The sequence below is a fragment of the Gracilinanus agilis genome, chromosome 4, assembly GCF_016433145.1.
Source record: "Gracilinanus agilis isolate LMUSP501 chromosome 4, AgileGrace, whole genome shotgun sequence".
Taxonomy (NCBI): Eukaryota; Metazoa; Chordata; class Mammalia; order Didelphimorphia; family Didelphidae; genus Gracilinanus; species Gracilinanus agilis.
In genome coordinates this window covers 206,186,551-206,199,560 of record NC_058133.1, presented here as the reverse complement: position 1 = coordinate 206,199,560, position 13,010 = coordinate 206,186,551, and the positions used below count along the sequence as shown (strand labels likewise).

At 36.3% G+C, this 13,010-nt stretch overlaps 1 protein-coding gene across 1 annotated transcript in view; it reads right to left on the bottom strand.

Annotated features, from left to right (window-relative positions):
- MAP3K3 (mitogen-activated protein kinase kinase kinase 3) overlaps positions 1-13,010 on the bottom strand; it is a 112,957-nt gene that overhangs the window by 13,992 nt on the left and 85,955 nt on the right. Inside the window, exons 9-10 of the mRNA XM_044673505.1 lie at positions 4,991-5,064; positions 727-794 (exon numbers count right to left, since the gene is read on the bottom strand). Of these exons, the coding sequence (XP_044529440.1) occupies positions 727-794; positions 4,991-5,064 (142 nt within the window). The remainder of the gene's footprint in view (positions 1-726; positions 795-4,990; positions 5,065-13,010) is intronic.

Here is a 13,010-nt window from a genome sequence, read left to right as displayed (position 1 = left end):
AGGAGGAAGGAAGGAAGGAAGGAAGGAAGGAAGGAAGGAAGGAAGGAAGGAAGGAAGGAAGGAAGGAAAAGCCATTTGGTGTTTCTTCCTCTTGGCATTCTAACTCCTGTCTCCTGCCTCTGCACAGGCTGCCCTCTATGCCTGAAATGCTCTCTCTTGACTCTTTGTTTCTCAGAATACTCAGTTCCCTTCACAGTTTAGCTCAAGTGCTCTTTCCTACCTGGGTCCTCTCCTCATTCCCCCAGTTGTTATTTCCACTTATTTTGTATTTGCTTTTATCTGTGTATATACTGTTTCTTCTAGTAGAATGTATTAAGCTACTTGAGGTAAGAACAGTTTCATTTTTGTCTGGCTTATAGTAGGTTATTTAATAAATCCTTGTTGAATGGAATTGGTCTGAATTACCTAGCTCAGAGATGTAAGAGGCAAAGCCCACTACTATCTCTCTCCAATGGGCACCAAATCTCTGACAAAAAAAACACCTGAGAGGGGGCAGCTGGGTAGCTCAGTGGATTGAGAGCCAGGCCTAGAGACGGGAGATCCTGGGTTCAAATCCGGCCTCAGACACTTCCCAGCTATGTGACCCTGGGCAAGTCACTTGACCCCCATTGCCTACCCTTACCACTCTTCCACCTATAAGTCAATACACAGAAGTTAAGGGTTAAAAAAAAACAAAAAACAAAAACAAAAACAAAAAAAAACCACCTGAGATCTGAAGCTGTTTACCTGAATATTCTTGTCTGTTATCTGGGAAACTCTGGGCTCTAGACATCCGTGATTTCCGGAAAGATGGGCTAATGAAAAAAGCAAACAAATTAAAAATAAAAAACAAACAGATGCACAAATACAACTTGCAGAAAATTTCTTAATGAGCCAAAAAGGCAGAGAGAGAGAGAGAGAGAGAGAGAGAGAAAGAGGGCTTCTTCTGCCTTGGCTCTGGCAATTTTTCAGCAATTTGAGGCAGTGAAGGCTTAGTGTTCTATATCCAAACCTTTCTTTCCCTCAGTCTGATGCCTAAATCCAGCAATGCACCTCATTTCAAAATACTAGCTGACAACTGTATAGCTCAGTGAGTCCATCTTCAACCAAGATAAGCCCAGAGATTTCTAGACACAACTTTTCTAGAACCTCTCTTCTAAGCTTCTGCTTATTAGATAATAATAGGAGAATCCAAGAGTTGTAACCAAATCCCTTGCCTCAAACAAAAGGGAAAAGTAAGAATGAGAATAAGCAATGGAAATGCCTAAAAAGTCATAAGAGCCAAATTCTAAGAAAAAAGCCAGCAATAAGTATCATGGCCTCGAATGTCTACACACAAATGCATACAGTTTGTGTAACAAGCAAAGTGAACCAAGATAATGATAAACATCACAACTATAATGGAAACGTAGTCAACCATGAGAAGCAACAAAATTCAGGCCAACTCTTGGGATTGGGCCATTAGAATAAAAAGGGCAGACACATGCTTTCCTTCTGATATACTTCACAGGGAATTGGGCTGTATGCCTATTGATATATGATCACACTTTGGAGAAGTTTTTCTTGGCTCTTTTAGGGAAATATGCTGTTGATTAAATGGATCTGTTTTGTTTTTAAAAAGTATCAATACATTAAAAAAATTCTTGCAAGGTAAACTAAAGGTTTTAATAAGAAGAAAGGAAATTGGGGGGTGGGGAAAGAGTATATTCTATATAAAGAAGATCATGGGCTTCTCTCATATGAAGAAATCCAGGAGTTGGGGGCCAAAAGGGAGGAAAGAATGATGAAAAACATTTGGGGGTCAAGAGAGACAGCAACATTAGTGATAATCTTAATGGAGTATATAGAAGAGACCTAGACAAAAAGGAGAAATAGATGAAGAATTGGGGAAACAGATCACAAACCGAGAATAGAGAGGTATGATATAGCAAATGCTGGGGGGTTTTAATTATTCAAACATTTTTTGGAACTCATTCTCTAACAAAGATAAGAAAAAATTTTTTTAATTTGTCTTAGTAATAGTTTCATTCTTCAAAAAGCAGAGGAACCAAGGAGAAAAAATTCTAATCCAAACCCAATTCTTACCAAAAAGAAACAACTGGTTGCTGGGGTAGAAAGTGCCCTTGGAGAGGAAGTGAGTAATTCATCTTAGATTTGTCAGAGGAGATGAAACTAGAATAGTTAGGCTTACACTATGTACTTCAGAAGAGCAGGTTTTCAAAGAGTTCAGAGAAAGGATAGGTAAGATTCCATCAGTCCAGGAGAGATGTAAATTCTGAAGAAAAAAGTAAAGTACTTCCAATAGAGGGAAAGAGGAATTTGGAGCTTTTTTTTTCATCTGGTCATTGATAGCTGGATTTCTTATTCCAAGAACTGTCTTTCTATCTGTTGACCATTTATTTATTGGGGAATGGCTTTTAAAAAAAATACTTTTTATTGATATCTTTTGTTTTTATATCACTTACCTATATCCCCATACATACCTCTCCCCTCACCCATTCCTTATGACAAGGAAATTAAAAAGAAAATTCTGCAAAGGAGTTGGAAGAAGTATTTTTTCATTTCTCTTTTTCAGAGGTTAGGCTCATTCTTTACAATTTTGCAACATTCATCTTTGATTGTATTGTGGTTATTGTTCTTTTCATTTATACTACTTGTTGCTTTTCAGTATCTTGGCTTTTACTACACTTTGTACCAGTTCATCTAAGTCTTTCCTTGCTTTTCTATAATCATTATATTTGTTATTTCTTATAGTATAGTAATATTCCATATATTCACATACCAGAATTTGTTATCAAAATGCTTCTATTTGGGGGCAGCTGGGTGGCTCAGTGGATTGAGAACCAGGCCCAGAGACAGGAGATCTTAGGTTCAAATCTGGCCCCAGACACTTCTCAGCTGTATCACCCTGGGCAAGTCACTTCACCCCCAATTGCCTAGCCCTTACCACTCTTCTGCCTTGGAACCAATACACAGTATTACCCTTAAGGTAAGGGTTTAAAAAAATGCTTTTAAAATGTATCTATCTACTTTGTTTCTGGTTCTTTGTCACCGCCAAAAATAAAAAAAAAATTGCTGCTCAAAATATTTTGTTGTATATAGAGCTTTTCTTTTTGACAGTGACATACTTAGGGTATAATCTCTGGGTCAAAAGATATGAAAATTTTAGCCATTTTATTTGCATAATTCCAAATTGCTTTCCAGAATGGTTGTAATAATTCAGAACTTCACCAACAATGCATCAGCATACTTCTCTTTTCACAATTCTACCAATGAAGACTATGTTCTTCTTGTGTTTGCCAATTTACTGGGTACAAAATAAAACCTCAGGGTAGACTTACAATGTACATTTTCTATTATTAGTGATTTGAGGCATTCCTTCATATGGTATTTAGCAGAATGCAATTCTTCTTTTGAGAATTGGTTTTCATATCCTTTAACTATTTGTCTGTTGGTGGAATGGCTTTTGGTCTCACATTTTTTCTCTTGGTTGTCTATCTTAGATATCAAGCCTTTATCTGAGAAATATAATAAAAAAATATATTTTTTTCTCCAGTTGACTGTTTCCCTTTCTTCTTATCCTTGGGCAGTGATGGCAAACCTTTTAGAGACTGTGTGCTGTTCCCCTCCCCCTGACCAAGTGCTAGGCACACCCTTCCACTCCCTTACCCAACACAGGGGAGGGAGAAAGCGCTCCCATTGGGCTGCTGGGCAAAGGGGCGGGTGATATGAAAAAATGTTGTCAGGCATGATGGCAAGGGGGAGGGGAGCAGGTCCACCCAAGCCCCACTGCCTTTCTAGTAATGAACTGGGGGGGAAGAGTGGGGGCAAACACATGGCACATGTGCCCACAGGTTCATCATCATGGTCCTAGGGCATTAATTTTGATTGTGCAGAAGTTTTAAAATTTCATTTAATGAATATTATCTATTTTGTTTTTTGTAATTGGCTCTATCTTTAGGTTAAGATCTGCTACTCTTAGCTGAGAAAAGTATATGATCTGTTTTTGTTCTACCTTTTTAATGATGATGATAAATTTCAGATGAATCTTCAGGACTCTAAGTAAAGCATCATGTGATACTGTAATCTGCTATAGCTGTAAACACCAATATGTTGTATATTTTCATTATCTATGCATATTCCCTCAATTTTTCTGGCTATGGACTGGTGATATGAAACTAACCTAGCAAAGCACAGGGAAGCTCATCACCAGAGAGATTTTTTTTTTTTTAGCCACAAGAATTCAAGAATATTTTAACACTGGATATTTAATATTTTAAAACTGAGTTCTTTTGAAAAACTCTAATAAATCTATAATTATAAGATCATAGGAGATTCACTCCCTGGGAGGCAGACAGGTAAGCAAGGGAAAAATGGATGGACAGAGATGGCACCTGAAGGATTAGCCAACAAAAAAGAACCTGGAAGGAATGAAGAGCTTGAGCTAAGAAAGGTGGGAAAATGAGCCCACAAACTTCTTGGACCAGATCATAAGTCTGAATTCCAAATTAACAGTTAGCTTTAAAAAGGTTCATGTTTAGCTGATGAGTAGGTTCGTAGTATTATTTCTCTATATGAAGATGAGAAACCCCGTCTTCCTCACTCAAAGTGTAAGAACCAGTTTATTATTCATAGACAGATGGGAAAGATACACATTTTCTTCCCTTATCTGAAATCCTTGGATTTAAAATGTAACATTTTTACTGTGAAGACCATCAATGTGGTCCAAAGCTAGATCTAGCTTAGTCCTTTGTTGTCCAGAGAGCAGGCTCAGCCCAGGATTTCAGCCAAGAGGTTGGTGGACAATTAGGAAAAAATATAATATTTTTAGTGATAAGTTTCTTCTCCAAGAAAGTAAAGTTTCCTCTACACAGGTAGCCCCTTTTGGAGTCTGGTGGGAGGACCCTGGCTAAAGCAAATAGAACAGAAGGAATAAAAAAGCCCTAGCTAACACATCTTCGACCTACTTGTATGAAAAAAAAAATGCAGTGTGGCTGGTCATACTACCTACCTATCTGCTGACCTGTCCAAGGACTGGCAACTTCCTGACACAGAGTTCTCGGCACTGCTCAGGGGATCCAGCATCTGTAAGGCAATGTCATATATTAGCAGCATGGCAGTCACTGAATGCTCCCCTTAAGCTCAGGATCCAGAACCTAACCTCACTAATACCCCATAGCTCTTTTCAGGGCAGAAAGCTACCCTGTCATGTCACAACATCTGTACCTCCCCTCCCCCACAATGGCAAGTAAAGGCAAGTAAATATGAAGCAACAAGGTCAAACACACACAAAAGATCAACTTATTTTGTAGACTCTGAGAACATCATCTTTCCTCAACCCTAACTCCAATTTGTAAAGCAAAGTTCCCAAAGGAAAAACATCACTCCCACTAGTACGTTTTCTAGGGAACTGTGCTTAGAGAATGTCTGTTGTCAGACTCATTAGCACCAACTGAGGGAAAGTGAAATTATTTCCAACTTCTAGGTATTTCTACTGGGCTTGGGATCAAAAGACGCTGAGTATATAAGTAAAGTCACAAATAAGAGGGTATAATCACAACCCATTTAAATGCAGTAACCATTTGTGCTAAATGTTTGCAAATAGCTTGCCCTCCCCACAGTCTTTTCAAGTCCCATTCCCTCAACTCTACCTTTTTGCCCCCTATACTGATAGAAGGGAACATGTACATGTTTCCCTAGCTCTTTGCCTCCCTAACCTTTTTATGCTTCAAAAAATAAATTTTATTGATACTTTGTCTTTAGAAGGCAATTTCCCAACTCCCCACATTTCCAAATTGTACCATCCTTTGTGAAGAAAAACTAAGCAAAAATATCAGATACAAAGAATACCATATTAATCTTTTATGGCTAAATATAATAGCCGTTCCCCAATCCTCATTCTCCTTGACCTCTTTTCTGCTTTGACATTGTTATACACTCTGGTTGAAGCTAGGTTGTGAAAAGCTTTAAAAGCTTAAATGGAATTTATATTTTATCTTAGCAGCAATAGGAAGCCACTAGAGTTGGTGGAGTAGGGGTGTCACATGGTCAGACCTGCCTGTGCTAAAGCAAAATTACTTTACCATCAATGTGTGTTTTGCAGACTGGAGTGGAGAGACACTTGCTATAAGCAGACTAATTAGGAAGCTTTTACAACAATTTAGGTAAGAAATACTGAGGGCCTGAATTGTGTGAGTGCACAAAATGGAGTGGATGTGAGATGCTATGCTGGTTTCCTGAGATTCAGGGTACTGATAATGTGGAAGGAGGGAGAGTGAAGAATTCAAGATAATGCTGAAACCTAAACACTAGAAAGATGAGAATCTCAGACATAAGATAGATGGTAGTGCTTTCAAAATAAATAGGGAACTCTGGAAGACATGAGAGTTTAGGAAGAAAGATAGTAAGTCGTTTTAGACAAGCTGAGTTTTAAGATAATTTTGGGATATTTAGTTTGAAATGTTCAAAAAAGGCAATTGGTGATGTAGGAGAGACTCAGGGCTAGATATGTAGATCTGAGAATCATTTGCACGGAGATGATAAACAACAGGAGTAGTTGACATTACCAAGAGAAGCAAAAGAGGAGAGGATCCAGGACAGAATATTGGGGCATGATGTGGATCATCATGCTAGCAAAGAAGACTGAAGATCAATGAAAGAAGGAAGAGACAATCCAAAGAAGGGAATATTCTGGAGTGGGAGTCAAATGTAGCAGATGTAGGTTGAGAATTAAGGTTGAGAAAAAAACATCAGATTTTGAAAAAGATCATTGATAACTCTGGAGAGAACATTTCAGTTAATGATGTCAGATGAGGTCAAAAGCCAGAATAAAAAAAGAGTTGAGTGAATAGAAGAGAAGAGTGAATAGGAGAAGAGGAAGTAGAGGTAGGAAGTACAGACAATGTTTTAAAGGTTAGCTAATAAAAGGAGGAAATTGCTTGAGAGAATGGTAGTGTCTAGTGATGGTGGTTTTTTGTTTTGTTTTGTTTTTAATTTTAAGAATGAAGGAGACTGGATATGTTTCAAGGCAGTAGGAAAGGAACCACATAATGGAGAGAAATTGGGGAAATGATCGGGAAGGGATAGAGTTAAGCACACATGGGCTAGCTTTGGCAAAGAGAAGGGCTACCACTTTGTCAGAGACTGAGGGAAAGGACAGGTGAATAGGAATTCATATCAAGGGGTTTTGAGATGAGGAAGAGGGAATTCATGTTGAATGGCCTCGATTCTTTCAGCAAAGAGTCAAGGTCCTCAGCAAGAGAGTGGGAACTGGAGGATGAGAAATGGAGGCTTGAGTAGGGAATACTTCTTGTAGAGAGTGAAATAGGAAATCAATTAGGGAAGACTAAAAGAACAATAATGGCAGTGTAAATGGAAAGAGCAAAAGATAAAAATGTAAGTTGTTTAACTGAACTTGAAGAATTGAAAAAATTACTCTTCATCCCTTCTTTGCAAAGATTCAGAATTAGAGATCTGAAATACTGAATACAATTTCAGATTTGGATGATGAATAGTTGAATCTGCTGGGTTGCTTTTTCCCCCTCCTTTAGATTTTTTTATTGTTATTACAAAGGATAGCTTTCTGGTATGGAAGGAAATGAAAGTAATATAAAGCAAAAGACATGAATAAATATTTTTAAAGAAATAAGAAGGTAAAAGAGGCACAAAAATCCAATGAAGAGAAAAACTCCACAAAAAGCAAAAACGACCCAAAGTAAAAAGATAAATAAAAATGTACTGAAAAAAAAAGAGCTTCTTAAAAGGCAGGATTGACCATATGGAAAAAGAGTTACAAAAATTCCCTGAGGAAAAGAACTCTTTAAAGTAGAATCAGTCAAATGGAAATGGAGGTACAAAAGCTCACTCAAGAAAATCAAGCCTGAAAAATTAGAATTGGGCAAGTGGAAGCTAATGACTTCATGAGATTTCAAGAAATAATCAAGCCAACTCAAAAGAATGAAAAAATAGAAGAAAATGTGAAATATCTCATGGGAAAAACACCTGATCTGGAAAATAAATCCAGGAGAGATAATCTAAGGATAAGGAACTTATGGAATATTATCTTTCAAGAAATTATTAAGGAAAACTGCCCTGATATTCTAGAATCACAGGGCAAAATAGATATTGAAAGAATCTATTGATCATCACCTGAAAGAGATCACCAAAAGATAACTCCCAGGAATATTATAGCCAAATTCCAGAACTCCCAGGTCAAGAAGAAAATATTGCAAGCAGCTAAAAAGAAAGAATTCAAATATTATGGAGCCACAAACAGGATAACACTGGATTTAGCAGCTTCTTCATTAAAAGATTAGAGGGCCTGGAATGGGATATTCCAGAAGGCAAAGGAGATAGGATTTCAATCAAGAATCACTCACCCAGCAAAATTAAGCATAATCTTTCAGGGGAAAAAGACGGGTATTCAATGAAATAGAGGACTTCCAAACAGTCCTGATGTCTCTAGTCTCAAAAGAAGCATAAAAAAGTAAACAGGAAAGAGAAATCAAGACAGTCAACAAGGTTAAATTGTGTATATCCCTACATGGGGAGATGATACTTTTATCTCCAAAAAACTAGCATTATTAGGGCAGTTAGGAGGTGTACACCTAGAAAGAGGGTAAGCATGTGAGTTGAATAGAATGGGACGATATTAATAAAATAAATTAAGGCATGAGAAAGAGGAATGCTTTAGGAGGAGGGGAAAAATAAAATGGAGTAAATTACCTCACACAAAAGAGGCAAGAAAGAGCTTTTACAGTTGAAGGGAAGATGGAGTAGGAAACATGTGAATCTTACTCTCATCAGAACTGGTTCAACAAGGGAAGAACATACACAATCAATAGGGTATAGAAATCTACCTTACCCTACAGGAAAATAGGAGGGAAGGGGAATAAAAGGGGTTGATGAAAAAGAGGGCAAACTGGGGGATGTGGTGGTCAGAAACTAAATGGGGAAATAGGAAGGAGAGTAATACACAGCAATCATAATGATGCAATTTTTCTACAACTCTCTAATAAAAGTATTATTTCTCAAATACATAGAGAAATGAGCTGAACATAGACAAATACAAGTCATTCCCCAACTGATAAATGGTCAAAGGATATAAACAGTCATTTCTCAGACAAAGTAATTAAAGCTCTCTTTAGTCATGCAAAAAATGCTCTAAATCACTAGAGAAATGCAAATTAAAATAATTCTGCGGTATCACTCCATACCCATCAGATTGGATATTATGACAAAAAATGAAAATGACAAAACTTTGAGGGGATGTTGGAAAATTGAGACACTAATACACTGTTGGGGAAGTTGTGAACTGAGTCAATCATTCTGGAGAACAATTGGACCTATGCCCAAAGGGTTATAAAACAGTACATATCTTTTGACTCAGCAAATACAATAAAAAACAAAAAGAGGAAGGACCTACATATATGAAAATATTTAGAGCAGCTCTTTTTTGTGGAAGCAAAGAATTGGAACATGAGGGGATACTCATCAATTGGGGAATGGCTGAATAAGTTATAGCAGATAATTACAATGGGATACTATTGTGCTATAAGAAATGGCAATCAGGAGCAGTTCAGAAAAGCCTGGAAAGACTTAAATGAACGGAAACAATGTGAAATAAGCAGAACCAGGAGAACATTGTACACAAGTGACAGGAATACTGTACAATGAACAACTCTAAATAACTTAGCTATTCTCAGCAATATAATGATCCAAAACTATCCCAAAGGACTCATGTTAACTTAAAAAAATTCCATCTGTTTCCATAGAAAAAGAACAGAGTCTGAATTCCAAACCAAAGCAAACTTTTAAAACTTTCTTTCTTACTTTTTTATTCAAGTTTCCTTTCACAAAAGGATTAATATGAAAAAATTTTTTACATAAAATCTGTGAGTTTGCTTACCATCTGAAGGGTTGGGGGTTAGGGAAGTAGAGAGGGAGAGAGAGAATTGAATACAAGACTCAATATTCTTTGAAAAATATTGAAAATTGTTTTTACATGTAACTGAGAAAAAATTAAATTTAATAAAAAATAATAGGGAAAGTAATTCTCTCCATTAGCTATACTTGTGAAATCTGATTCTATTACTTTTTTTATTCTCTGATATTTTATACTCAGGGCACATATATCCATTTTGTAATAGTTCTTGTTAAATCAAAAAGGACTATCTTTGAAATGCAAATCAAAACAATTCTGAGGTACCACTTTAAACCTAGCAGATTAGCCAATATGATAGTAAAGGAAAATAATAAATATTGGAGGGGATGTGGCAAAATTGGAACACTAATTGGAGCACTGCTAGTGGAGTTGTGAATTGATCCAGCCATTCAGGAAGGCAATTTGGAATTATGTCCAATGGGCTTTAAAAGAATGTTTGCCTTTTAATCCAGCAATACCACTACTAGAGTTGTATCCTGAAGAGATTTTTTTAAAAAATGGGGATGGACCTGTTTGTAGAAAAATATTTATAGCTGCTCTTTGTGTGGTAGCAAAAAATTGGAAACTGTGGGTATGTCCCTCAATTGGGGAATGGCTAAACAGATTGTGGTATAGTATGTGATGGAACACTATTGTGTTATAAGGAATGATGAACTGAATGATTTCTTTAAGAATTGTAATGACCCACATGAACTGATATGGAGCAAAATAAGCAGAACCAAGAGAACATTATATACATTAACTGAAACATTGTGGATGATCAAATGTAATAGACTTTGCTACTAATAGCAATGCAATGATCTGGACAATTCTGAGAGACTTATGAGAAAGAATGCTACCCACATCTAAAGAAAGAAATATTGGAGTAGATATGCAGAAGAAAGCATATGATTTATCACTTGTCTATATGGGTATATGATTTGGGGTTTTGGTTTTAAAAGATTACTCTATCACAAAAATGAATAATATGGAAATAGATTTTGAATGATAATATAATTCCCAGTGGAATTGCTTGTCAACTCTGGGAGAAGGGAGGGAAACAAAATGAATCACATATCCATGGAAAAAAAATGTAAAAAAAAAAAATGTAAAAAAAAAAAAACTACCACCTGATACCAGGTACCAAGAGAGAAAAAAAGACACTTTCCTTGTATAATTTACAGTCTTGGATTTATCAAAAACTAGGTTGTCTTGTATCTTATTTAGGCTGTTCAAATGATCTGTTTTCTGGGTTTCTCTTAATCAGTACTAAGTAATTTTAATGAATTTAGAATATAGTTTAAGATCTCATAATACTTTCATTCATACTCTTACTATTTCCCTTAAGATTCTAAGATATTTTTTCTTCCAAATAAATTTTGTTACTTTATCTAAATTCTAAAAGTATTTCTTCTCAAAATAAAGTATCACTAGCAATTTAAGTGTTATAGCACTAAATCTATAAACTTAGTTATTATCATTTTTATTATATTGGCATGGCTTAAATTTGAGCAGTTTATCTCCCTTTATTTCTATAGAGTGGGTTTTAAGGAGTTGGATTAATAAAAATATTATATATGCCTTGATAGATTAACTTCCTAATATTTTATACATTTTGTAGTTATTTAGAATGAAGTTTCTATTATTTCCTTCTATCTTTTTTGTACTTCATAAAAATGCTGATTTTGGAGGAGGATTTATTTTCTATCTTGCTGCCTATGGCTAATAAGCATATGAATTTATTTCCTTCATTTTTTATAAAAAATGCTTTATGCCCCAGCTGTGTGACCCTGGGCAAGTCACTTGACCCCCATTGCCCACCCTTACCAATCTTCCACCTATGAGACAATACACCGAAGTACAAGGGTTTAAAAAAAAAATGCTTTATGGTTTGTTTACAACCTTTACTCTTCACAACCATCTTAATATGTAGTAATTACTCTTATCCTTATTCTCATTTTACAAATGAGAAAACTGAGGCTCAGTGTTCAAGTGACTTGTCCAAGGTCACATAGCAATTGGTGGATCAGGTCTAAAACCCAGGTCTTCTGGTTCCAAATGCAGTGATCCCCCCCCCCCCACTATGCTCATAATCTCCTTTTTATTAAAAAAATATATTTTTATGAACTTGACAAACATCAACAAAAATGGTTATTTACACACACAAAGAACAGATTTTTACACGAAATTGCAAATATCTATTACATGCAGCTTGATTTTCAAAAATATGACAAATCTAACACAGTATTTTTAAAATTGTGCTTTCTAAATTTCTTTTGCTTTTCTTCTATTCATTTTTATAAATGTTTCACTGCTTCTATTTTCTTTCTTTTCTTCAGTGAGGATCTAATCCTTAGAACATGCAATATTCTTGCTTTGCAATACCCCAGAACTGAGAGGCCCTTTCCCTCCCTACTTAAGGGCATGCCCAAGTACCGAGTAACTGTTTCCTGTTGGCTAACTGTAGGATGAGAAAAAGTCTTTTATGTGGCTGCTGAACAGGAACTGAGCACACCAACAAAAAGTTCAAGCAAATGCACTTGCCTTCTGTTTCCCAGTGGCAAGTAGGGCAAGAAATGCTGTAAGGTGATGAGGCCTGGCCACAAATGCATTATATGTCCCTGCTTCTTCTGTTTCTATTATATTTATTCTTTCCAAGACAGAACAAATCAAGTCAGAAGAGCCATCAAAGATCTTCTTGGCAAATGGAGTTGGTGGCAACAACATCCAGAGGAAAGCCCCAAGGAGCAACCTACTCAACTCTGTTCAGCAGTAAATCAACCTAGCAGTCAAAACACCATGTCTTGCAAGCAAGGGAGCAACTTTTCCACTGCTACTCGTACTTAGAAGTAAACTTGGAGAAGTGGAATGCTTTGTATCAATCACTTTAAATGTGAGTTGCCTCTCTAGTGGAGAGTATTGTAAGGATAAGTGATAAGGGATAGAGTGAAAAGTATGGATTGTCTTTAAGAGGAAAAGAGGAGAATTTAGATACAAACCCTGGGAAAAGATTCTGACAAAGAGGAAAGGATCTTGGGAGTTTTTACTGGAAGTAACTGCCACTCTGGATCTAGCTTTTGCTGAGTTGGTAAGGAGGAGCTGTTTCTCT